Source organism: Bos taurus, chromosome 5 (assembly GCF_002263795.3).
Source record: "Bos taurus isolate L1 Dominette 01449 registration number 42190680 breed Hereford chromosome 5, ARS-UCD2.0, whole genome shotgun sequence".
Lineage (NCBI taxonomy): Eukaryota > Metazoa > Chordata > Mammalia > Artiodactyla > Bovidae > Bos > Bos taurus.
The window spans coordinates 64,237,057-64,264,950 of NC_037332.1; the positions used below are offsets into that span (position 1 = coordinate 64,237,057).

Sequence of the window (27,894 nt, forward strand, 5' to 3'; positions counted from 1 at the left end):
AACATCAGGAAGTTCACGGTTCACATATTGCTGAAGCCTGGCTTGGAGAATTTTGAGCATTACTTTAGTAGCGTGTGAGATGAGTGCAATTGTGCGGTAGTTTGAGCATTCTTTGGCATTGCCTTTCTTTGGGATTAGAATGAAAACTGACCTTTTCCAGTCCTGTGGCCACTGCTGAGTTTTCCAAATTTGCTGGCATATTGAGTGCAGCACTTTCACAGTATCATCTTTCACGATTTGGAATAGATCCACTGGAATTCTCTCGCCTCCACTAGCTTTGTTTATAGTGATGCTTTCTAAGGCCCACTTGACTTCACATTCCAGGATGTCTGGCTCTAGGTCAGTGATCACACCATCGTGATTATCTGGGTCGTGAAGATCTTTTTTGTACAGTTCCTCTGTGTATTCTTGCCATCTCTTCTTAATATCTTCTGCTTCTGTTAGATCCATACCATTTCTGTCCTTTATCAAGCCCATCTTTGCATGAAATGTTCCCTTGGTATCTCTGATTTTCTTGAAGAGATCCCTCGTCTTTCCCATTCTGTTGTTTTCCTCTATTTCTTTGCATTGATCGCTGAGGAAGGCTTTCTTATCTCTTCTTGCTATTCTTTGGAACTCTGCATTCAGATGTTTATATCTTTCCTTTTCTCCTTTGCTTTTCGCTTCTCTTCTTTTCACAGCTATTTGTAAGGCCTCCCCAAACAGCCATTTTGCTTTTTTGCATTTCTTTTCCATGTGGATGGTCTTGATCCCTGTCTCCTGTACAGTGTCACGAACCTCATTCCATAGTTCATCAGGCACTCTATCTATCAGATCTAGGCCCTTAAATCTATTTCTCACTTCCACTGTATAATCATAAGGGATTTGATTTAGGTCATACCTGAATGGTCTAGTGGTTTTCCCTACTTTCTTCAATTTAAGTCTGAATTTGGCAATAAGGAATTCATGGTCTGAGCCATAGTCAGCTCCTGGTCTTGTTTTTGCTGGCTGTATAGAGCTTCTCCATCTTTGGCTGCAAAGAATATAATCAATCTGATTTCGGTGTTGACTATCTGGTGATGTCCATGTGTAGAGTCTTCTCTTGTGTTGTCGGAAGAGGGTGTTTGTTATGACCAATGCATTTTCTTGGCAAAACTCTATTAGTCTTTGCCCTGCTTCATTCCGTATTCCAAGGCCAAATTTGCCTGTTACTCCAAGTGTTTCTTGACTTCCTACTTTTGCATTCCAGTCACCTATAATGAAAAGGACATCTTTTTTGGGTGTTAGTTCTAAAAGGTCTTGTAGGTCTTCATAGAACCGTTCAACTTCAGCTTCTCCAGTGTTACTGGTTGGGGCATAGACTTGGATTACGGTGTTGTTGAATGGTTTGCACTCGAAACGAACAGAGATCATTCTGTCATTTTTGAGATTGCATCCAAGTACTGCATTTCGGACTCTTTTGTCACATTAGTAGATGATTAATTAAAATTTTCAGATTACATACAACTTTAAAATTTTTAACTTAAATGTTTGAAACCCTCTGAGAAGAGTTGTTAGAACAGCACTTAAAAAACTGATGGAAAAAGAACATATTTATGAAGTCTGGAATATAGCAAGATAAGAAGACTTGGTAAATACAAAGTTTCTTGTGCCTGGTTACTTGTGCTTTTGTTGAACCTGATTGGACATCTGTATTATTATTCTGTCTTTATGCTTCCAAAAACCAATTTCTGCTGCTCTTTATTATTTTTGAAAGACATTCATTGAAGAAGTAGCTCATAGTGAATAATTTAGCCAAGTGAAATTAAGATTTCCTAAGAATCTTCATGGCAAGTGTATATTTTGTAGTAAAATAAAGTTCTTAGGCTAGTTTTGTATATAAAATGAGCCATTGAGATTTTTTAAAGTTATTATCTAGATAAACTTAACCAAATACAACATGTAAACATGTGGAAATGGATAGATCTTCAATTATAGTTCATTAGCACTTGAAGCTACTATTTAGTCATAAGTACTATTTAGTTTCCTTTTTGAGTGTTTATTTAAAGCAGCTCTTACTTCCTAACCATTAGTCTTTCAACAGTCTCTTTCTAGAGATGCTATAAAATAACTCTTGTAATGTCTAGTAGATAATTGCTGGGCTTAGAGTTTATTCTGCTATATTTCTCTTATAGCTTTGAAACTGACTTAGTCTTTTTACAGAGTAGCATATTTAGGATTATAATGGTTATATAAGCATAGACAGGATAGGAATTTTATACAGGTGATATGTGTTACCAGAGTGGGTAGTATAGTGAAGTAGTAGAAGCAAGACACAAACTAGAGATTAGGTGATAATCTCTTCTGTTGAAAAGTTTTGAGGTACAGGCTAAGTTTTCTTTTAGAAAATCAACATGAGGCTTAAACTTTAGTTAACTAGTCACTACTTTTGTTGACATTGGTTAATTTTAATTAACTATTTGGACCAAAGAAAATATTTTAAGATAGTTGATGATCTATTCTGATCTGAAATCTTTCATCTTTGACCTAAGACAATGAATGGATGCCTCAGAGAGTGTGTTGTTTCTTTTTCTTTGTGAACTGTAGTGTTCTTCCTTCAGAGAGGTGAATCCGTAGGAGCTCAGAAGTCACATCTTTTTTTAAAGACTTAAAATATCTTGAAAAAAGAAACACATTTAAATTAGATGCATTTTAAAATGTATTAGAACACTTACTAAAGTAAGATTGTATGCATGAATAGTGAGGTAGAAGCTTGAACTTGTAGGTCATTTGTTTTTAGTTCAAAATAATACTACATAATGTTCTTAGCTCCTGTTTGTTCTGTGTCTCAAACTGATCGAAAGAGCTAATATTGTGTGTGTGTGTGTATGCCAGGCTAACTTATAAAGGCAGTATGTATGTGAGTGCTATTTAAAGCTCTCACTCAAATAGTTTCCTGGAGGCATATATCACATTTTGTTGTTGTTCAGTCACTAAGTTGTGTCTGACTCTTTTGAGACCCCGTGGACTGTTGCCTGCCAACCTCCTCTATCCATGGGACTTCCCAGGCAAGAATACTGGAGTGGGTTGTCATTTCCTTCTCCAGAGGATCTTCGCAACCCAGGTATTAAACCCGTGTCTCTTGTGTCTCTTGCATTGGCAGGTGTACTCTTTACCACTGCACCAACTGGGAAGCCTGAATCTTATACCTTTAAAAATCTTTAAATTTAGTAATCGTGAAGAAACCAACTTTTTTATATCAAAAAAGTATTACAATGGTGCTAAAATTTGCATAGCATTACGCATTTGTAGATAACACATAGCTCAAATTTTATTACTTTTATATATTCTTGATTAAAATTACACATTTCTTTTACTAGGAAGTGGCTGTTTTTGTCTTTGATAAAAAGCTGATTGACAAATATCAAAAATTTGAAAAAGATCAAATCATCGATTCTCTAAAACGAGGAGTCCAGCAGTTAACTCGACTACGACACCCTCGACTTCTTACTGTCCAGCATCCTTTAGAAGAATCCAGGTAAATTTTTATGAAAACTTACATTAGAGACTTCCTAAAAAAATAGTTTTAAAAAAACCCTTTATATTTGCATTCTATCTGTGCAACATACTTTCAGTGAAAAATTTTTATAAACTTAGAGAGTTGAGTTCTTATAGATTAATTCTTTAAAATTTACTTGCATGTGCTATGTATATATCTCTTTTTGAAGTATTAATAAGAATTTTCCCTACATTTGCCGTGAGTCTGTATGTGTTTATTCTATGCTCAAGACTACATTACTCCAAGTGGAAGCTACAAGAGAAGTCTCTGCCTGAAAGAAGTGGTTCTTGTTAATTTACTAGAATTCATTGTGCCCTTTTCGTTGATTCAGTGTTCACAGGTTGTTTTTATGTGTGTTCCAGGTAGTGCTGTTCTGGGTGTTTAACTTTTTACTAGGTCTTGTATGTCAGCCCATAGCCCTAAGTTACTCCACTATCTCTGACCCTGCAGCTCCGTTTATACTGATTTAAATATTGCAGAACTTGGGCTTTATTGGCATTCATGAAGAGAGATAATTCAGAGGTTACTTTAAGGCATTTTCATGGCTAGGTGTAAAAATTACAGTAGCATTGATGGAAATAGGAACACGTTACAGAAGAAAAAAGTAACTTCCAGTTTTTAATGACTTAATAATATGGAAATGACACTGGAATCATCCAAAAGAAATGTGCTATAGAACAGTAAGCCAGACAAAAGTGCAGAGTTGGTGATGTCTATGGAGGTGAATTACATAGTGGTAATGAAAGTCGCTCAGTCTTGTGACCCATGGACTATACAGTCCATGGAATTCTCCAGTCCAGAATACTGGAGTGGGAAGCTGTTCCTTTCTCCAGGGGATCTTCCCAACCCAGAGATCGAACCCAGGTCTCCCGCATTGCAGGTGGATTCCCAGCTGAGCCACAAGGGAAGCCCTAGTAACATAGAGGCATTAATTAAAACCATGAAAAAAATGAATTTCAGGAGCATGAGTCAAAAGAGCGGAGTAGTGATGACAGAACTTAAAAAGGGGAAAGAAGGGCCAGGGAAAGAAGCTGGAGCAGAAATGCCATACGTGTTGTATCGCAGGAGAAAAATTGGCAGTGTGTTATGGGAGCCAAATAAGGGAAGAAAGGACTCCCTAACACTGGAGACCACCTAATAAAAAGGAAAGACAGGCTGAGAAGGACCATTGCATTTGGCTAGGGAGAAGTTATTAGTGATATTCAGTAATTTCAGTAGGATGGCAGTTTGGAAGCTAGAAAGGAACCCAGCAGAGAAGACATCATTATGTGAATCAAGTCCCATAGAAGGAACTAAAAGGAAATTTCAGGAGGATAGTTATGAATCACTCATATACTGAGGTAAAGTAAAGGGAAATGAGATCATTCATGTTAAATGAACTTTGCTTTTTTTCAGGTAGAATATGGATCATAGATGAGTAGTGGGTAAAAGAATGAGGAGTTAATATAGGAGGGCTATGAAGGGATATTCTTGAATGTTAAAAAATAAAAGAGCAAGGTTAAGTATATTATGTCTTTAGACGATGAGTTTATGAAGTCTTGGATTTTGTATTGTTGCTTCAGCTTCTGACAGAAGCAAGAGAGTAAAAGAAACCAGTGATGGTAACTACAGGGTTAATAAGTGTTTGCTCAGTAAAGGGTAGTAAGGATGATGTTGAGGCAGTAGGGAAAAAGAAAGGGGTAAAATGTTGTCAGGACTGAATACTTCAGACTTGTTGAATAAAGTTACTGGGAAGCTAGATTAGGTGGTGGTAGTAAAAGGTAGGAGATGAATGGTTAGTAAATACCTGTGGTTGGGGAAGATGGTCCTTGAGATGGGCTATGGTGCTTCTGGTGTAACTGTTTGTAACGATGATGGAAATAAATATTCATGAAAGATAATAAGGCCTTCAAACTTGAAGAATAACCATGAATATTGATATGGCCAAGGATGATTCTGAGGACAAGACAGCAAAGGAAAAAAATTAGAATTGCTAAAATAAATGAGTCCTGGGAATCATTGAAAATTGTAGACAAACCCTAGGAGTATTTGCGCAGTTTTCCTCCAGTACAGTTCAGTGAAGGAAAGCCTGGTGTCCACTGTGTTAATAAGCTTAGTGAGGGAGTGAAGAGCAAGATCAGGATCATTATCTTTCATGATAACTGAGCTGGCAGGACAGTGTAACTTCCTCCTTCAACCTAAGCAGCTCTGTCTTTATCTCTTATACATGTTGAACTTCTGCATATGCTTTCATTTGAAAAATAGGTTCAAGGTTAAAAAGAAAGTTACTCAGAAGGCATGTTTGCCATTTAGCAGTCACTGTCTAGGTGCAGAGGCTTGGGATAGCTTTGTTACTATGCTGCCTTATAGTTCTTCATTACCACAGCCTAAGCCCGAAGGCATGAAATGTTAGGACTTGAAGTCTCAGACACTTGGTAATTATAGTAGCAATTGTAAGCATTTATTGAGCTTATATATTAGTCAGCATGTTATGTATCTCACATGCATTTGATCTTCACGGTAACCCTTCATGGTGGTCTTGCATCACCATTTTACAAATGGACAAAGTGAGACTCAAAGTGTCTAAGTGAGACCAACAAAGAATAAGGATTCTGGGATTTGAAGTTGAGATTTGTCTTCAGAGCTTGAGTTCTTGATCATTAGTCTACAAGGCTTATTGAATGGCAGAAAGTGAAAAGGAACTAAAAAGCCTCTTGATGAAGGTGAAAGAGGAGAGTGAAAAAGTTGGCTTAAAACTCAACATTCAGAAAACGAAGATCATGGCATCTGGTCCCATCACTTCATGGGAAATAGATGGGGAAACAGTGGAAACAGTGTCAGACTTTATTTTTCTGGGCTCCAAAATCACTGCAGTTGGTGACTGCAGCCATGAAATTAAAAGATGCTTACTCCTTGGAAGACAAGTTACGACCAACCTAGATAGCATATTGAAAAGCAGAGACATTACTTTGCCAACAAAGGTCCATCTAGTCAAGGCTATGGTTTTTCCAGTGGTCATGTATGGATGTGAGAATTGGACTGTGAAGAAAGCTGAGCACCGAAGAATTGATGCTTTTGAACTGTGGTGTTGGAGAAGACTCTTGAGAGTCCCTTGGACTGCAAGGAGATCCAACCAGTCCATTCTGAAGGAGATCAGCCCTGGGATTTCTTTGGAAGGACTGATGCTAAAGCTGAAACTGCAGTACTTTGGCCACCTCATGGGAAGAGTTGACTCATTGGAAAAGACTCTGATGCTGGGAGGGATTTGGGGCAGGAGGAGAAGGGGACGACAGAGGAAGAGATGGCTGGATGGCATCACTGACTCGATGGACGTGAGTCTGAGTGAACTCCGGGAGTTGGTGATGGACAGGGAGGCCTGGCGTGCTGCGATTCATGGGGTTGCAAAGAGTCGGACACGACTGAGCGACTGAACTGAACATTTTCTGAATTTCTAAACATTCTTATAATCAAAAAACAATAGAGAATTCCCTGGCCATCCAGTGGTTAGACTCAGAGCTTCTAATGCTGGCAGCCCAAGTTCAATCCCTGGTCTGGGAACTAAGATGCCACAAGCCACGCAGTATGCCCAAAGCAATACAAAAAAATCAAGAATGCTAATTTTAAAAATTGGAAACTTGTGACACCTTTAAAAATGACAGATAAAAACAAAGCTGCTCTGAGATTGAGGTTGTCATGAGGCCAGTCACTCCGACCAGCATCTGAACCTAACTGCCTGGCCCTGAAATCTTCCACACGGACCTCCTAGTGAGCTCCCTCAGCTCCAGGTGTGTCCATGGGCCGTGCTCTGAACAGAACATCGTATCTCCTGGCCCCTCGGCAACCTGGGGGAGCCTTGTTGATTCTCTGCACATGGGCTCCATAGTCATTTCCAGTCAGTTCAGCTCAGGTCAGTCGCTCAGTCATGTCCAACTCTTTGCGACCCAGTGGACTGTAGCATGCCAGGCCTCCTTGTCCATCACCAACTCCCGGAGTCTACTCAGACTTGTGTCCATTGAGTTGTTGATGCCATCCAACCACCTCATCCTCAATGTCCCCTTCTCCCGCCTTCAATCTTTCCCAGCATTAGGGTCTATTCAAATGAGTCAGTTCTTCCAATCAGGTAGGCGGTGGAAGTATGGAGTTTCAGCTTCAGCATCAGTCTTTCCAATAAATATTCAGGACTGATTTCCTTTAGGATGGACTGTTTGGATCTCCTTGCAGTCCAAGGGACTCTCAAGAGCCTTCTCCAACACCACAAGTCAAAAGCATCAATTCTTCAGTGCTCAGCTTTCTTTATAGTACAACTCTCATAGCCATACATGACTACTGGAAAAACCGTAGCTTTGACTAGACAGACCTTGGTTGGCAAAGTAATGTCTCTGCTGTCTAGGTTGGTCATAACTTTTCTTCCAAGGAGCAAGCATCTTTTAATTTCATGGCTGCAATCACCATCTGCAGTGATTATGGAGCCCCCAGAAATAAAGTCTGTCACTGTTTCCATTGTTTCCCCATCTATTTGCCATGGAGTGATGGGCCCAGGTGCCATGATCTTAGTTTTCTGAATGTTGAGCTTTAAGCCAACTTTTTCATTCTCCTCTTTCACTTTCATTAAGAGGCCCTTGAGTTCTTCTTTGCTTTCTGTCATAAAAGTGGGGTCATCTGCATATCTGAGGTTATTGATATTTCTCCCGGCAATCTTGATTCCAGCTTGGGCTTCATCCAGCCCACTGTTTCTCATGATGTACTCTGCATATAAGTTAAGTAAGCAAGGTGACAATATACAGCCTTGATGTACTCCTTTTCTTATTTGGAATCAGTTGTTGTTCCATGTCCAGTTCTAACTGTTGCTTCCTGAGCTGCATACAGATCTCTCTGGAGGCAGGTCAGGTGGTCTAGTATTCCTGTCTCTTTCAGAATTTTCCACAGTTTATTGTGATCCACACAATCAAAGGTTTTGGCGTACTTGATAAAGCACAAGTAGATGTTTTTCTGGAACTCTCTTGCTGTTTTGATAATCCATCGGATGTTGGCAATTTGATCTCTGGTTCCTCTACCTTTTGTAAAACCAGCTTGAACATCTGGAAGTTCTCAGTTCACATACTGTTTAAGCCTGGCTTGGAGAATTTTGAACATTTCTAGCGTGTGAGATGAGTGCAATTGTGTGGTAGTTTGAGCATTGTTTGGCATTGCCTTTCTTTGGGATTGGAATGAACATTGACCTTTTCCAGTCCCATGGCAACTGCTGAGGTTTCCAAATTTGCTGACATATTGAGTGCAGCACTTTTACAGCATCATCTTTTAGGATTTGAAATAGCTCAACTGGAATTCTATCACCTCTACTAGCTTTGTTCATAGTGATGGTTCCTAAGGCCCATTTGACATTCCAGGATGTCTGGCTCTAGGTGAGTGATCACACTATCATGGTTATCTGAGTCATGAAGATCTTTTTTGCATAGTTCTTCTGTGTATTCTTGCCACCTCTTCTTACTATCTTCTGCTTCTGTTAGGTCCATACCATTTCTGTCCTTTATTGTGCCAATCTTTGCATGACATGTTCCCTTGGTATCTCTAATTTTCTTGAAGAGATCTCTAGTCTTTACCATTCTATTGTTTTTCTGTATTTCTTTGCATTGATTACTGAGGAAGACTTTCTTATATCTCTCCTTGCTGTTCTTTGGAACTGTGCATTCAAATGGGAATATCTTTCTTTTTATCCTTTGCCTTTAACTTCTCTTCTTTTCACAGCTGTTTGTAAGGCCACCTCAATCAGCCATTTTGCTTTTTTGCATTTCTTTTTTGGGGATGGTCTTGATCCCTGCCTTTCGTACGGAGTCACGAACCTCTGTCCATAGTTCATCAGGCACTCTGTCTATCTGATCTAATCCCTTGACTCTCACTTCCACTGTATAATCATAAGGGATTTGATTTAGGTCATACCTGAATGGTCTAGTGGTTTTCCCCACTTTCTCAATTTAAGTCTGAATTTGGCACTAAGGAGTTCATGATTTGAGCCACACTCAGCTTCTGGTCTTGTTTTTGCTGACTGTGTAGAGCTTCTCTATCTTTGGCTGCAAAGAATATAATCAATCTGATTTCAGTATTGACCATCTGGTGATGTCCATGTGTAGAGTCTTCTCTTGTGTTGTTGGAAGAGGGTGTTTGCTATGACCAGTGTGTTCTCTTGGCAAAACTCTATTAGCCTTTGCCCTGCTTCATTCCGTACTCCAAGGCCAAATTTGCTTGTTACTCCAGGTGTTTCTTGACTTCCTACTTTTGCATTCCAGTCCCCTATAATGAAAAGGACATCTTTTTTGGGTGTTAGTTCTAGAAGGTCTTGTATGTCTTCGTAGAACCGTTCAAGTTTTCAGCTTCTTCAGCATTAGTGGTCAAGGCATAGACTTGGATTACTGTGATATTGAATTGTTTGCCTTGGAAGTGAACAGAGATCATTCTGTCATTTTTGGTATTGCATCCAAGTATTGCATTTCGGACTCTTTTGTTGATTATGATGGCTACTCCATTTTTTTCTAAGGAATTCTTGCCCACAGTATTAGATATAATGGTCATCTGAGTTAAATTCACCCATTCCAGTCCATTTTAGTTTGCTGATTCCTAAAATGTCGATGTTCACCCTTGTCATCTCCTGTTTGATCAGTTCTAATTTGCCTTGATTCATGGACCTAACATTCCAGGTTCCTATGCAATATTGCTCTTTACAGCATTGCCAGTCACATCTACAACTGGGTGTTTTTGCTTTGGCTCCATCCCTTCATTCTTTCTGGAGTTATTTCTCCACTGACCTCCAGTAGTATATTGGGCACCTACCGACCTGGGGAGTTTATCTTTCAGTGTCCTGTCTTTTTGCCTTTTCATACTGTTCATGGGGTTCTCAAGGCAAGAATACTGAAGTCGTTTGCCATTCCCTTCTCCAGTGGACCACATTTTGTCAGAACTCTCCACCATCACCCGTCCATCTTGGGTGGTCCTTCAAGGCATGACTCATAGTTTCATTGAGTTAGACAAGGCTGTGGTCCATGTCATCAGATTGGTTAGTTTTCTGTGGTTGTGGTTTTCAGTCTGTCTGCCCACTGATGGAGAAGGATAAGAGGCTTATGGAAGCTTCCTGATGGGATAGACTGACTGAGGGGGAAAACTGAGTCTTGTTTTTATGGGCGGGGCCATTCTTAGTAAATCTTTAATCCGATTTTCTGTTTTGGGTGGGGCTGTGTTCCCTCTCTGTTATTTATCTGGGGCCAAACTATGGTGGCCGCAAAGAGTGGGACAGGACTGAGCGACTTCAGCTTCAGTTTCAGTTTCAAACTATGGTGGAGGTAGAAGATAATAAAGATAAAGGTGACTTTCTTCTAAAGGTCCCATGCAGGCACTGCTACACTTAGTGCTCCCAACCCTGCAGCAGGCCACTGCTGACCCATGCCTACACCAGAGACTTCTGGACACTCCCACCCACTCACCACCCAGAAACAGGACACCCCTTAGCCCCTGACCAGCACTCAGCATGCGCACCTCTCCTAGCAATGTGTTATGGAGGATAAGTACCAGAGCTTGCCAAGTACCAGAGGAGGCCCCACGGGATACCATGTTTCCCAAAGCAAGAACAAAAAGGTATTCACATTGTTTCTAGGTGCAAAAGACAATCCGAAAGATGCAAAAATAATGTACCCTCCCAGGGCTCCAACAACTCACAAAGGTCTCAAGTGACATAATTCAGGGACCGCCCCCGCCCCCCCCCCCAACATCCAGATGTTTGTTCTTAACAGTGAAAAAAGAAATGTGGCCGGCTTGTGTGAACTCGAGCAATGTCCTGATGACTCTTGCTCCAGAGGCATCTGGGAAGTCTATAGTTTCCTGTGAGCATATTCTGAAAATTATAGCCTTAGAAATAAGGGTAATATAACAGTATTCTAAATTAATGTATTGGTTTTCCATAAAGAATATCAATTATTCAAAAAGCACAGTGGTAATTATCCAGTGTAATTCATATACAGAGCTTCCTGACTTTGTTAGTCTAAGTATGTTATAGTAATGGTGAAAATAAATCTAAACTTGTCTACCTTCTTGATAGTTAAATAGGACCACTCATATTTTTCTTTTTTTAAAACAGGGACTGCTTGGCATTTTGCACGGAACCAGTTTTTGCCAGTTTAGCCAATGTTCTGGGTAACTGGGAAAATCTACCTTCCCCTGTGTCTCCAGACATTAAGGATTATAAACTTTATGATGTAGAAACCAAATATGGTTTGCTTCAGGTATGTATTTTTATTCATCACATGGATGGAATATTTTCCTTCAAAAGTATTTTTATAGCCATTTCAAATTTAGCCATATAAACTGCTTTATGTAAACCTTTGCATCTTTTTAGTAATTTAAAAATCATTTTTATGTTCTAGAATTTCTCTACAGTTTATTGTTAGGTTTAAATTGTATTTTTAATGTATGAAACATAACATTAGTAACCTTTGGAGAAGAGCGCTTGTTGATTGGTGGGTGTGTGGTTCCTTTTTTATTTTTTTGAGTTTTAAACCTTCAGAATGCATCTCATAAGTCCATTTCACTTTTGCTGATTTCCTTCCCCTACTTACCAAAATATCTTCAGCTTTATACACTAAATTTATACAGTAGATTCTTTGTTTTGGGGGACAGAGATAATTTTGTTCATTATTTTTAACAGCTTTATTAAGGTATAATTAATTAGCATACAGTAAACTTCACATATTTAAAAATACACAGTTATTAAGTTCCCAGGTAGAACCATCACTGCAGTCAAAATAATGTACGTATCCATGACCCTCCAGAGTGTCCTCATACCTATTGTAACCCTTACCTCTTCCTCCTTGCTACCTTTCTGTCTCTCATCTCAGGAAACCACTGACCTGCTTTCTGTACTATGAATCAGTTTGTATTTTCTAGAATTTTCTAAATGAAATCATACAATATGTACTGTGTTTTTAGCTGGGCTTCTTTCAATCAATCAAATTATTTTGATATTCATTCATATAGTTGTGCGTATCAGTACTTCTTTTTATTGCTGAGTAGTAGTCCGTAGAATAGCTATACCATAGTTTGCTTGTCCATTCACTCATTGACAGTCATTTGGGTTGTTTACAGTTTTGGGCAAATGTGAATAAAGCTGCTATGAACATTCATGTACATGTTCTTGATGGACATTTAATTTCACTTCTCTTGGTTAATTACCAGGGAGTGGGGTGACTAAATCAAACAGTATGTATATAGTTCATCTTCTAAGAAAATTAAAAACTGTTTCAAAAATGGTAATACCATTTTGCATTCCCATTGCAGTATATAAAAGTCACATATTTTTTCACATCTTTCCAAAACTTGATATGGTTGGTCCTTTCAAATCCAGTCTTTGCTTTTTGTTAACAAATACCATGGTGATCTCAGGCACAAATATAAAATTATCAAATGTTAATCCAAAGTAAGAATGAGTGAACATCAGTTTGAAAACTGAGCACAATACTAAGAAAAACTTAATTTCAATGTGGAGTGTAAGTATAAAAAATATTAAGAATTAGAATCAAATTTACAAAGGTATTTCTTGATATTTACTGTTAACTCAGAGACCAGATTCTCTCACTTTTCAAACTCAGGAACTGAATAAATTTGGGACACAAAGTCTTTTCTTTTACTTTTGTGTATGTAGAAAGGAACTTAAATAAGTAGTTGCTCTCTGTTTTGGGAGTTTTTCTTGCTAATGCTTAGAATGCTCTGGCAACTTTCTCTACACTTTTGCATTTATGAAATTTAATAACCTGACATGTAAAAATTTTTATTGGGAGAAGCAGCAAATTTGATTAGTATGAGACATTTATTAATGTACTTGAATGTAAAAATATCTTTTATTCCCATTTACAGGTTTCTGAAGGATTGTCATTTTTGCACAGCAGTGTGAAAATGGTTCATGGAAATATTACACCTGAAAATATAATTTTGAATAAAAGTGGAGCCTGGAAAATAATGGGCTTTGATTTTTGTGTATCATCAACCAATCCTTCTGAACAAGAGGTAATAAAGGTTTTATTCTTCTAATTTTTTTTAAAGCTCTGAAAATTTTTGAATTGCATCTGAAATAAATTAGAGAATTTATATGTCTAATGATGAGATGATTGGATGGTATCACCAACTCAGTGGACGTGAGTTTGAGAGTAGATAGATAGTAGAGGACAGAGAAGCCTGTGCTTAGTTGCTTAGTCGTGTCTAACTCTTTGTGACCCCATGGACTACAGTGTGCCAGGCTCCTCCATCCATGGGATTTTTCAGAAAAGAATACTGGAGTGGGTTGCCATTTCCTCCTCCAGGGGATCTCCCCGACCCAGGGATCTAACTTGGGTCTCTTACGTCTCCTACACTGGCAGGCAGATTCTTTACCACTGGCGTCACCTGGGAGGTCTGGTAAATGTGTATAAATAGGCTTTGTGGTACAATGGTGTGTTTAAATTTATAGCTTTATAGAAAATTTCTAATGTTCATTGTACCTACAAATATTTAGTACACTAATTCCACACTAATGTTCCTTGAGAAGAAAGTGCTAGAGTGAAGCAAATTTGAGCACTTTTGGGTTAGGTAGGTTTTTTCCCCCTCAGAATGTCAGGTACAGGAACAAACATTGTGAATTTAGCAATGTTTCCCCAACTTATTGAACCACAGAATCTTGTTTAGGGAGCATGATAGCAACAATATCAGTGACAGTCATGGCTAATGTTTACTGAAGCTCTTTCTAAACACTACGTGTGTATTATTATCCTTGCAACAACTCAGTGAGGTATAGGAATAATACAGATGAGCAAGTTAAACTCATAGAATGAACTAACCTGCTTTAAGTTTAGGCAGGTGGTAAGCAGTAGAGCTAAGATTTGAACCCAGTTTTTCTGGCTAAAAAGCACCTGTTACTTAGTGATTATGAAACCTACCTATTTATCCTTAGGAAAACACTGCAATATTTCAAGTTTTTACTATGTAGTTGTTAAAGAAACCATGATTTGACCTAAGATATATTTGTAACATAAGTAAACATTTTTAGGGGAAGCAGAAAGAATTAGTATTGGTTGAGATATACTATGGGTCAGGCATTGTGCTGGGCCTGTTTTCCATACATTTGTTTAATTTTACAACAGCTTTTTGAACCTATTAATTAAATCACATAGCTCATTAGTGCAAGAACAAGGTTTCAAACAACTATAATCTACTTGAGCTCATAAGTTTGAAGCCTATATCAGAAAACATAGGCCATACCTTCTCACATTCAAAATGCATCATATAGTATACTGATAATTTGTTTTCTGGAAGAGAGTGCCAATAATCTCAAAGTTATAAGAGTTCTTATTCTATCTCTTAGCTTGTTTCATGCATGTTGTAGTTTTGGGATTTGGGGAAATTTAAAATTGAAAGTGGTGGTGACATTTTTACTTGCATGACTGAGTATGAATTTAAAACTCAATTGTTAGTACTTGACAGTGGTCTGCTTTAATTTGACATATTTAATCCATGTGTTCATTTTTCTATCCTTTTATAGCCCAAGTTTCCATGTAAAGAATGGGACCCAAATTTACCATCATTGTGTCTTCCAAATCCTGAATATTTGGCTCCTGAATATATACTTTCTGTGACCTGTGAAACAGCCAGTGATATGTACTCTTTAGGAACTGTCATGTATGCTGTATTTAATAAAGGGAAACCTGTATTTGAAGTTAACAAGCAAGATATTTACAAGAGTTTCAGCAGACAATTGGATCAGGTATTTGCCTTTAAATATTTGCTTGCATTAAAAATATATTAAGTGTTTCTTAGTATTTTTTTCTAAAATATGTTCAGAAAATTCTCCAAACTGGGAGGAGTGTCTCATATTTTGTTTTCATAAAGTCAACTTAACAAAAGTAATTCTTAGGATTAATATTTGTTACTACAACTTTAATCATGGCATTTATTCACTAGAGTGAAAAATGAAATATGGCCTAAAATACTGGGCATTTTGCTTTAGGAATAGAGGCAATTTCAGGTATTAAAAAACATGTTTTAGTTATCTTGCAACAGCAGTTTGTTCAATCTAAAAATACATTTAGTAAATTTCAAAAAGATTTAAATGGACTGTTCACAATATAAATGTATATTTTTTGAATATTTTATATTCATATTTAACATTATTACTCTTGAACAGTTGAGTCGTTTAGGATCTAGTTCACTTACAAATATACCTGAGGAAGTCCGTGAACATGTAAAACTACTGTTAAATGTAACTCCAACTGTAAGACCAGATGCAGATCAAATGACAAAGGTGAGTATGTATTAATTCCTGCCTTAGATGGAGGGACAAAAAATGAGTTCAAGTTGATTAAATGCTTCTGAAGATTTAATATATAGTCCCCAGATAACGTCTATGTTCGTGAGTGTATTAAATATTCAGTGTCCTTTAATCTTAAGGAATTAAACAATTTATGATATAAGTGCCCTGATATAAAGTTAAGATTTCAAATAAAGAGACATAATAGTTATAATTGGGCATGCAGAAGTTCTAGACATGCTGAGAGTTTATAACCCTCTTAATTAACTCATATAAGCATGGATTTTAATAAATGGTACTGTTTATGGCCTCAAGATATTTTAGTTAATGTTTCAATATTTTACTAGTTATGTAAGGTAAATGTTATTGTGTAGCCAGTTCACAGATTTTGATTCTGAAAAATTGACTTCAAAAAGAGAAGTAGTTTATTATTTCTTATTCTGATTTTTACAATTAGAATTTTTATTAAGTTGTCTTAAGCATTTTGCTAAATGTTTCTGAGTATTTTTTTCACCATACTGTGTCAGTTTCACATATGAGAAGTATTTCAATATTTATCAAAATAATTTTACTTTTCTGTTTTTAGATTCCCTTCTTTGATGATGTTGGTGCAGTAACACTGCAATATTTTGATACCTTATTCCAAAGAGATAACCTTCAGAAATCACAGTTTTTCAAAGGACTGCCAAAGGTTCTGCCAAAACTGCCTAAGGTTTGTTGTTGTTTTTTTAAACAAATGGTCCCTTCTCCATGTTCCATTATATGCTGTCTTCCACTTGGTTGCAGAGAGGGGAGTTGCATATATGTATTTTTGGCTGTGCTAGGTCTTTGTTGCTACATGGGCTTTTCTCTAGTTGTAGCAAGCAGGGGCTACTCTCTAATTGTGATGCACAGGTTTCCCATTCCGGTGGCTTCTCTTGTGGCAGAGCACAGGCTCAATAGATGTGGTGCACGGCCTTAGTTGCTCTGTGGCATGTGGGATCTTTCTGTATCAGGGATCGAACTCGTATCTCCTACCTTGGTAGGTGGGTTCTTTTCCACTGGAGCCACCAGGGAAGCCTAAGGTTTGTTGTTGATCAGTCTGTTATTGTAGTCAGGAGTTAAGCATTTAAAATTTACTTTGACTTCACTATAATAACACTTGCCCCCAAAATATAACTTTTGCCAAGGATACATAAATGTCTAAAAGGCTACCGACTGAAGTCATAAAAGTTTAGTGGATCTTTTTTACATGGTGGAAAAATAATTAAATAGGATAAAAAAATTAGAAGGGTTCAGTTCAGTTGAGTCGCTCAGTAGTGTCCGATTCTTTGCGACTCCATGAACCGCAGCACGCCAGGCCTTCCTGTCCATCACCAACTACCCAGACTCATGTCTGTTGAGTTGATGATGCCATCTAACCATCTCATCCTCTGTCATCCCCTTCTCCTGCTTTCAGTCTTTCCCAACATCAGGGTCTTTTCAAATGGGTCAGCTCTTCGCATCAGATAGCCAAAATATTAGAGTTTCAGCTTCAACATCAGTCCTTCCAATGAACACCCAGGACTGATCTCCTTTAGTTGGTTGGATCTCCTTGCAGTCCAAGGGACTCTCAAGAGTCTTCTCCAACACCACAGTTCAAAAGCATCAATTCTTCTGAGCTCAGCTTTCTTTATAGTTCAATTCTCATATCCATACATGACTACTGGAAAAACCGTAGCTTTGACTAGACAGACCTTTGTTGACAAAGTAATGTCTCTGCTTTTCCATATGCTGTCTAGGTTGGTCATAACTTTCCTTTCAAGGAGTAAGCGTCTTTTAATTTCATGGCTGCAAGCACCATCTAGTGATTTTGCAGCCCAAAAAAATAAAGTCAGCCACTGTTTCCACTGTTTCCCCATCTATTTCCCATGAAGTGATGGGACCGGATGCCATGATCTTCGTTTTCTGAATGTTGAGCTTTAAGCCAACTTTTTCACTCTCCTCTTTCACTTTCATCAAGAGGCTCTTTAGTTCTTCTTCGCTTTCTGCCATAAGGGTGGTGTCATCTGCATATCTGAGGTTATTGATATTTCTCCCGGCAATCTTGATTCCAGCTTGTGTTTCTTCCAGCCCAGCGTTTCTCACGATGTACTCTGCATAGAAGTTAAATAAGCAGGGTGACAGTGTACAGCCTTGATGTATTCCTTTTTCTATTTGGAACCGGTCTGTTCCATGTCCAGTTCTAACTGTTGCTTCCTGACCTGCATACAGGTTTCTCACGAGGTAGGTCAGGTGGTCTGGTATTCCCATCTCTGGAAGAATTTTCCACAGTTTATTGTGATCCACACAGTCAAAGGCTTTGGCATAGTCAATAAAGCAGAAATAGATGTTTTTCTGGAACTTTCTTGCTTTTTCCACGATCCAGCAGATATTGGCAATTTGATCTCTGGTTCCTCTGCCTTTTCTAAAACCAGCTTGAACATCTGGAAGTTCACGGTTCACATATTGCTGAAGCCTGGCTTGGAGATTTTGAGCATTACTTTAGTAGCGTGTGAGGTGAGTGCAATTGTGCAGTAGTTTGAGCATTCTTTGACATTGCCTTTCTTTGGGATTGGAATAAACACTGACCTTTTCCAGTCCCATGGCAACTGCTGAGTTTTCCAAATTTGCTGGCATATTGAGTGCAGCACTTTTACAGCATCATCTTTTAGGATTTGGAATAGCTCAACTGGAATTCCATCACCTCCATTAGCTTTGTTCATAGTGATACTTCCTAAGGCCCACTTGGCTTCACATTTCAGGATGTGTGGCTCTAGGTGAGTGAGCACACCATCATGATTATCTGGGTCGTGAAGATCTTTTTTGTACAGTTCTTCTGTGTATTCTTGCCACCTCTTTTTAATATCTTCTGCTTCTGTTAGGTCCATACCATTTCTGTCCTTTATTGTGCCCATCTTTGCATGAAATGTTCCCTTGGTAACTCTAATTTTCTTGCTAGTCTTTCCCATTCTATTGTTTTCCTCTATTTCTTTGCATTGATCGCTGAGGAAGGCTTTCGTATCTCTCCTTGCTATTCTTTGGAACTCTGCATTCAGATGCTTATATCTTTCCTTTCCTCCTTTGTTTTTGGCTTCTCTTCTTTTCACAGCTATTTGTAAGGCCTCCTCAGACAGCCATTTTGCTTTTTTGCATTTCTTTTTCTTGGGGATAGTCTTGATCCCTGTCTCCTGTACAGTGTCACGAACCTCTGTCCATAGTTCATCAGGCACTCTATCAGATCTAGTCCTTTAAATCTATTTCTCACTTCCACTGTATAATTGTAAGGGATTTGATTTAGGTCATACCTGAATGGTCTAGTGGTTTTCCCCACTTGCTTCAATTTAAGTCTGAATTTGGCAATAAGGAGTTCATGATCTGAGTCACAGTCAGTTCCCGGTCTTGTTTTTGCTGACTGTATAGAGTTTCTCCATCTTTGGCTGCAAAGAATATAATCAATCTGATTTCGGTGTTGACCATCTGGTGATGTCCATGTATAGAGTCTTCTCTTGTGTTGTTGGAAGAAGGTGTTTGCTATGAACAGTGCGTTCTTTGGCAAAACTCTATTAGTCATTGCCCTGCTTCATTTTGTATTCCAAGGCCAAATTTGCTTGTTACTCAAGGTATTTCTTGACTTCCTACTTTTGTATTCCAGTCCCCTATAATGAAAAGGACATCTTTTTTGGGTGTTAGTTCTAAAAGGTCTTGTAGGTCTTTATAGAACCATTGAACTTCAGCTTCTTCAGCGTTACTGGTTGGGGCATAGACTTGGATTACCATGATATTGACTGGTTTGCCTTGGAAACGAACAGAGTTCATTCTGTTGATTTTGGGATTGCATCTGAATACTGCATTTCGGACTCTTTTGTTGACTACGGTGGCTACTCCATTTCTTCTAAGGGATTTCTGCCCTCAGTAGTAGGTATAATGGTCATCTGAGTTAAATTCACCCATTCCAGTCCATCTTAGTTCACTGATTCCTAGAATGTTGACGTTTGCTCTTGCCATCTCCTGTTTGACCACTTCCAATTTGCCTTGATTCATGGACCTAACATTCCAGGTTCCAATGCATTATTGCTTTTTACAACATCAGACCTTGCTTCCATCACCAGTCATATCCACACTGGGTGTTGCTTTTGCTTTGGCTCCATCCCTTCATTCTTTCTGGAGTTATTTCTCCACTGATCTCCAGTAGCATATTGGACACCTACCAACCTGGGGAGTTCATCTTTCAGTGTCCTGTCTTTTTGCCTTTTCATACTGTTCATGGGCTTCTCAAGGCAAGAATACTGAAGTCGTTTGCCATTCCCTTCTCCAGTGGACCACATTCTGTCAGCACTTGGACATTAAACATCAGAAGAGAAGTTGTAAACTGTTGTGGAAATCACTGTCTCACTAGCAATTAAGAGGTTACTTCGGTATGATACTCGTCTCTCCAGTTCTTCTACTCTCCCTTCCTGGCTTAGTAAATTGTGAGGATAATGTAGTCTAAAAATATTAATGAATGCTGAAAAAGCCACTGTCTGGAAAACTAGCTAATTCTTTTGTAAAAATAATTCCATTGTTTAATCTATCAGATATTCATTGGTTATATACTGTTTGTCTAGCCCTTTACCTAGACGCCCTGGAGAATAAATGGGAAACAAAATATTGTCCTTGTTTTCAAGGCCCTTTTAGTAAATGTAGATGGAGTTAACGTGCACGAAACTATAATTTACAATATGGGGTATAAGTCATAAGTAATGAAGAAATTAAGAGGAGAACTATATTAATGAAGACTAATTAGGAAAGTTTTCCTAAAGAGTGACCATATGTCCCCCTTTCTCTGTAATGTTCCCAGGTTATGTCTTTTGTCCTGGCATAGTTAGCAGTAGTAATATTTTATTCTCAAAAGTGTCCCAGTTTCAACTATCAATTATATAGTCACTTTACCCAAAGGGATTGGGGGTGTTAGATGCTTAACTTCAATGTTAATACAAAAACCTGATATAAAGATTAATTTTAAGAAAACATTTTTGCTTTTCAGCGTGTGATTGTACAGAGAATTTTGCCTTGTTTGACTTCAGAATTTGTAAACCCTGACATGGTACCTTTTGTTTTGCCCAATGTTCTACTCATTGCTGAAGAATGTACCAAAGAAGAATATGTTAAGTTAATTCTACCTGAACTTGGGCCTGTCTTTAAACAGCAGGAGCCAATCCAGGTATGTATGTAGTTATTTTTTCCTGTTTATCTGCGGTTATTCAGTGGTCTTAATCAATGATAACTATCACTGAAAACAAAAGGAATGGATATCTGGCTTTTTAAAAATTGAGGTAAATGTGAAAGACTTGCTTTTCCATTAGTCAGAAGCTATTTTTCATATGCTTGAAATGAACCATTCCTAAAGTTATAGTTGAACTTTGCAAGTGAATGTCTATAGTTGTCAACAAGTTACTGTCTCAAAAAACAAATTGTAGTGAGATTTTACATGTGTTATATTGTTCCCATTGACCTTACTGAATGTTACAGATTTAGTAAAATATTTATTTTTCTCCTGCACTTTTAAATATTTCTGTTTTTCAGCTTTGTTATTGAATCTTTTATTTGTAGATGGTTTGTGCCAGTTGTTCCCTTTATTTTATTGCTAATAAATAGTTTCACTAGAAGAGGGAAAATGCTTCTAGCACCGTGGAAGTAATATGTGTGTTGTTAAGAGAAAATTTAAATTAGAATCTGATATAGACTCTATTAAAATATTTATCCCCCAGATTCAAGGTGGACTTGGATTTAAGGGAGCAGTAGGGTCCCATACTTCAGTTAGAATCTGGCCACCTTCATTTCCTTGGACAAGTTATTACTCTCTTACAGCTTCTATTTTCATCATTTCTGAAGTGAAAGGAGTTGTTGAAATTAATTGAAATTTTCTAGCACGTGGGAATTACTAAGTTTCTGATACTACATGGCAGTAACTTATTGGTAAACTGTTGATTACCTAATTTAAGGGTTTAATGACAGGCTGTTTGTGGTCCTTCCCTTGAAGGGAGGGAAACAGAAGGAAGTCTGTGGTAGTAAGGCAAGAGTTCCTTTGCCTAAGAAAGGGGCAGGTGAGGGAACTGTAGGGTTTGAAGCAGAGTTCTCCAAACATGGTCAAGGTGTCTGGAAAAAAAGCAGTGAAGTCTCATGTCCACCAAGCTGTGCATCATATAGGAGCCTAAAGAATCTATCATCTGAGCACTTACTTGCCTTCATTCTTTGCATTTTTTTCCCCCTTACTAGTCTAGCTAAAAATCCCTTCTGAAAAATTTTAACTGAGCCTTGACAAAACTAGTCTGCATAAATAGAAGGGATGGTTTGTTCCTATCACTATGTGGTGGCAGACAAATGATCAGGGACAACTGAAAATGTTTCTTTCTAGAATTTTTCCTGACAGTCCTTTTCATTTCTGTACCTTTTCTTGTTTTGAACTTCATAGAAGCCAAGTGATGTAATTTACTTCTTTGCAAGGTCTGACTTTGCTGCCCCCAGACTTTTATTTTTTACCCAGTAGCTTTCTAGATAGTTGGTACTTGTGGGTGAGTGATGTATTACTGAAGATACATGAAAGTTAGGAAATTAGCTTTTATTTAAATATTTAAGCCAAGAACAGATGTTAAATATTGTACTTCTAGAAACATAAGAGACTTGATTTATATGTTTTTGTCTTCCATGCCTTCAGGCTAGCAACATGGTAAGTGTCAAAACACATAACTTATCCTTTTGAAGCAACTTTAAATTTTGGCATATGTAAAGTGGAATAAAAATTCTAGACTTTGATACATTGTTCCCCTTGTATACACAGATTTTATTAATCTTCCTCCAAAAAATGGATCTGCTACTAACCAAAACTCCTCCTGACGAGATAAAGAACAGTGTCCTACCAATGGTTTACAGAGCCCTAGAGGCTCCCTCCATTCAGATCCAGGTATAATATTCAGTTTTTTTCTTTTAATGGTGATTTTGATTAGTAAAGCAAAAGAAAAAAGTAAAGTACATTTGAAGTTTGTCATAAAATTTGTATATAAGGCTCAATAATACATATTAATGAGTTAGTGAATTTCATTATGTACTTTTAAAGTATATCCACTCCTATACTGGTATTAATAAAGTAAAATGATTATTGTTCTTTTTACTTATCAGAAATGTACTATTCTGGAAGGTTTGATTTACTATAGTTTGGGTTGCTATATACCTTCTTCCTAAATGAGTAATTAACATATGAATGAAAATGACAAACATGTACGTGCCTTTTTCTTATGGAAGCATTAAGCGGGTACTGCCCATACTCGTGATTTTTTCATGCTTGGTAACTCAGTCTTCTATTCAGAAATGTTGTTGCTTTTGAATTGAAGTTAATGTGTATAGCAGGTAGATAGAAAAGCAGATAATAATTTAGTGTGAGCATCCCTAATGCATGAAAAGTCATGCATTCATGTTACAGAAGTGCTTTAAAACATTGCATACTTTGCCGAACTTCTGGTTCATCGCATACTTTGCCAAACTTTTAGTTCTTTGCTACTAAAATTTTGGTTCTATGGATTATCTGGAAAAAAAAGTTTGGATTGCTATTAAAAGTATAATTTAGTTTGAGCTTTTTCCCCCCCTACTGTAGAAAGAACATCTCATTGCATAAAAGGTTTCATATTTAAAAGTTTATACTCTCTTTGCCAGTGTAGAGATTCTAGTAAAGAAAAACATAGAAGTTTAATTTTTATAAGTTGATGACCAAGCTTTTTTTTTTTTTAATGTGAACCTAATACCATACATACATGGTCACTTTTTTGATTCACTTCAGTCTTTATCTGAGGTCTTTTATATTATTCAAAGTTGTGAAGTTGATTTAAAATTTTTTCCTTATAACATCATTTCTTACTTCCTTTGTCCAAATGACATGGAATGATTGGGAAAGGTGTACTTACTGTTACTTTTTGGCACTTTCCAAAGGAATTGTGAATTACAGCTTGAAACATTCCCACAGGCCCTGTGTAACCAACCTGATTATATATTCAGCGAGATTAGGGAGGAAAGAGAGGGTAAAGTGATGTGAAAGTCATTTTTCTTCATAAAATGAAATGAAGTGAAGTTGCTCAGTTGTGTCTGACTCTTTGCGGCCCCATGGACTGTAGCCTACCAGGCTCCTCCATCCATGGGATTCTCCAGGCAAGAATACTGGCGTGGGTTGCCATTTCCTTCTCCAGAGGATCTTCCCCACCCAGGGATCGAACCTGGGTCTCCCGCATTGTAGGCAGACGCTTTACTGTCTGAGCCACCAGGGAAGTCTTTTCTTCATAAGGGGGTTAGTTCGGCAAATAAGTTATCAGCCAGTATTTTACTAAAATAATTAATATATAATTTAAATGGACTTGTGCAACTTTGCCAAGTTTTAGAAACCAGCATTTCTGATGTCATTTCAGTAGAAGTGTTCAGTCACCAGTCCAATTAACTAGTATCTGCATTGCTTGGTAAGAGTCTGATAAAGTTAAAACCTGTCTAAGGTTTGGGACAGAGAGCAAGAGCATGAAACAAAAATCTCTTTTCCTCACGTCTCATGCAAGTAAGAAGGCTAGGAAGTAACTTGTGAACTTCATTTTTGGAGTGGTATTTTTAAAGTGAAGTTTGATTGGAACTATGAACATTTAAGAGGCTAGAGAGAATTTAGAAAAACATTTGGAAAATAAGAAGATGGTTTAGAAAAGTTAGGATCATTAGAGACATTGATAAATGAGAACCAGTTTTTAAAATTATTTACCTTTAAAATTACATGGAGAACTTGTGTTCGTTCTCCCCTCCCCACCACCGATTATAGAGAAAACAGAACGTAAAAGGCAGAAGTTGCTGCAAACACGCTAATTGGACTTCTTTTTGTTTTATTTTTTCAGTCCCCTGTTCTTAGGTCTCCTTGTATGGAGAGAGCTCTCCCCTCCTTTAGCTAAGTGATTTAGACATTTGCCTCTTTATAACCTACTCCTCGATTGTATGGCATAGTGCATATATGGCGTGTTTAGTCCAGTCTGTCTCAGACGAATTAAAGACTGAACTTTACTGTTCCCCTCTGGTAACAGGAGCACGGTGTCTCACTGACTGCTCAGCCTTGCTCATTCTCCTCTACCAACTGTGGAAAAACAGTCCCTTAAATGTAGCTTGTATTTCTTATCTTCAAATTATGTCACCTGCTTAATTATTATACTTCTGAATGGATATTAATATTAACTCTCTTCTTTCTGTCTGCCTTTTGGAAATCTGGGAATAAGTTTAAGTAGATAAAATATTTGCCAAAATTCTGATATCAGATTCTTAGTGATTAATTCATTTCTGTCTGCTAACTACAAATAACTATATCTTTGTTTGCCAGATATCATCAATAACTCCTTCTCTGATACACATTTATACCTCTATTTTCTTCAGTAATCTCTTTTGTGCTTTCCTATAAGAATCATTCTGCCTTATAAGATATCTGAGATGCGGGTTCTTCAGCCAGTTTTTTCTCAAGCCATTTCCTGTTCTTTTTCTTATCTCATACAATCCTCCATCATCCTTCCTTTCCTCTGTTATACTCAAGAGTTCCCAGTTCCAGTCATTTACACTGTGGCATAGCATTAGTTAACAAGAATGTTTTAAATGACTTTTCCTATTTCTATCCGTTATATTTGCTTTAGTTTCAGATTTTAGAAATACTTGAAAATATCAATATAAAGAAAATTTAAATCCTCTCTCAGAGGTGCCCACAGTTCAGTTAACATTTCCAGATATATCCTTCTAGTTCTTTTTCCTAAGTCTGTAGACAGATACATGTTTTAAAAATTGGAATGATATAATAGTGTTTTATTACATTTATCATCAATATTATTAAACAATCTTTGAACATGTATTTTAAAATATTTGTGTTATATTCCATGATATGGATATTGTAACAGCTAAGAAATTCATTATTTAGGAGGAATAGTTTTACATGAATTGGTATAATATTTGATTTTTCTCTCATGAGAGATAGCAAAACTTAGATGTTACTTTCTTTTTTTAAGATGTTCCTGTTTTTAAAATTAAATGAAGAATTGTGTTTTCAGAGAAAGAAATTAGGAATGTTATCAGGAAATTTTGGTATATGTGCTAGTTGTGTGACCTAGCATGAATTTGAGTGAGGTCTTCTGAGCCTGTTTTCTCAGGCTGTAAAGTAGAAAATTGATAATAAGTATTTTTCTTTCAAATAGCTTTTGAAAGGATCAAATGATAGATAAGAGTTTATTTCAACTATGTGACAAAATTAACCATGCAAATACAAAATGCTTTTTAATATGTTTCTCTGAGATTGACCCAATTTATTTTATTAATAGGAACTCTGTCTAAACATCATTCCAACCTTTGCAAATCTTATAGACTACCCATCCATGAAAAATGCTCTGATACCAAGAATTAAGAATGCATGTCTGCAAACATCTTCCCTTGCTGTAAGTAATTACATATTTTTATTTGTCTCTCACTTCTCATTGGCTTAGTAATTTTCTTATTGTTTAGTAATCTTTTTATAGTTTGTTCATATGTTTCATCTTGGCTCTAAGTAGCCTATAAATAGTACAGTGAAAGTGAGCAATAGCTGTAGTTTGCCCAGATATATTATTTTATAGTATTCCATCCCTGACATTACTCTGTCTGCTAGTGCTCCAGTAGAAAATTCAAGTAATTTTTTTCTTAATCCTCTTTCGCTTTAAGCCACAAGTTATTTTTTTTAACCACCTAAATTGTTTTCTGCTTTTCTTAGTTTACTTAAAAAAATTTTATTAATATTATGATCCTGATTCAAAGTATTCTATCTTAATTCTAGCAAAGAAAGTAGGGTGTGAAATGTTTATCAAAATAGTCAAGAGACTATAGATAAAATTTTGATAAAAGAGCTCCTAAATACCAGGTTTTAGTAACTATATTAAAAATATATTTAGAAATATAAAACTTCAGGTATGGCAGATAGAATTTTCACATATTGTTAAAATATTTAAGAATGACTTGAACATGAATTAGAGAAATATACTAGAGGCCCAGTAAAATTAATTATTTGTTGGGAGAATATAGTCCTTTTAATAGTTCAAATGACCTCAAGAAAATATTCTTGGCAAGCAAATATATAGTAAAGCTTCTCAAATCCTAATTACTTTATTTAAAATGACATGAAAGTAATATCATTCTTTGCCTTTAGCTACTTAGTGTCCTGGTAAAGCAATCATAAATTTTTCTGAAACAAATCAGGGAAATTTATAAATATGTGAATTTTCTATATTAATAAAGGATGAGAGCTTTTAACTTTTTTTTAATTTTTGAGATTTTAACATATATGAAGATTAGACTCATGCTTAACATACTTTGGTCTAGATTGTGAAGACTTTAAATGACTAATTCAGTTTACCTCTTTTAATAGGTACGTGTAAATTCATTAGTGTGCTTAGGAAAGATTTTGGAATACTTGGATAAATGGTTTGTACTTGATGATATTCTACCCTTCTTACAACAAATTCCATCCAAGGAACCTGCGGTCCTCATGGGAATTTTAGGTAGCTGAAAACTTAATGTCATTTGATGCTACTTTACTGTTTTATAATCATACAAGTAAACTCAGTCTGTAAAACCATTTTGCTCTCTTTTCATGTAACTGAAGAATGATGGTGTAAATGCCATGATGTAGCTTTTCCCTCTGTTAATTTTAGCAAAAGTGGTAGTACCTGACATTTACAAAGGGATAAAAACATTTGTGAATCCCAGCTTCGCAAATAGCATGTAGTTTTCCCTCTAAAAATGATACTAAATAAGAGAGGCAAACAAAGCTACTTGAAATGCTGATACCAATCATAATAGTAATACCTAATGTTTATTTGTTACCTGATTAATAAGAGGCACTCTGCTAAGTCCTTTCTGCATTATCTTATTTTGTCCTCTCTAAAATCTAATGAGATTTGGTACTTTTATTTCTGTTTTACACTAAGGCCATGAGGTTTAGCTAAATGAAGTAAGTTATTCAAGATTATACAGCTAAAAAGTGGTAGAGTTGGCTCTTAATTTCGATATGTTTAAATATGAACAC

General features: G+C 36.9%; 1 protein-coding gene across 3 annotated transcripts in view; it reads left to right on the forward strand.

Moving 5' to 3' along the window:
- Nucleotides 1-27,894, forward strand: part of SCYL2 (SCY1 like pseudokinase 2) — a 57,238-nt gene that overhangs the window by 16,704 nt on the left and 12,640 nt on the right. For all 3 annotated transcript variants that reach the window (XM_024992299.2, XM_024992298.2, NM_001102529.1), the window contains exons 3-12: nucleotides 3,339-3,496; nucleotides 11,619-11,763; nucleotides 13,391-13,540; nucleotides 15,048-15,269; nucleotides 15,690-15,806; nucleotides 16,399-16,524; nucleotides 20,836-21,012; nucleotides 22,630-22,752; nucleotides 26,159-26,272; nucleotides 27,235-27,367. In XM_024992299.2, coding sequence (XP_024848067.1) covers nucleotides 3,339-3,496; nucleotides 11,619-11,763; nucleotides 13,391-13,540; nucleotides 15,048-15,269; nucleotides 15,690-15,806; nucleotides 16,399-16,524; nucleotides 20,836-21,012; nucleotides 22,630-22,752; nucleotides 26,159-26,272; nucleotides 27,235-27,367 — 1,465 coding nt within the window. The remainder of the gene's footprint in view (nucleotides 1-3,338; nucleotides 3,497-11,618; nucleotides 11,764-13,390; nucleotides 13,541-15,047; nucleotides 15,270-15,689; nucleotides 15,807-16,398; nucleotides 16,525-20,835; nucleotides 21,013-22,629; nucleotides 22,753-26,158; nucleotides 26,273-27,234; nucleotides 27,368-27,894) is intronic.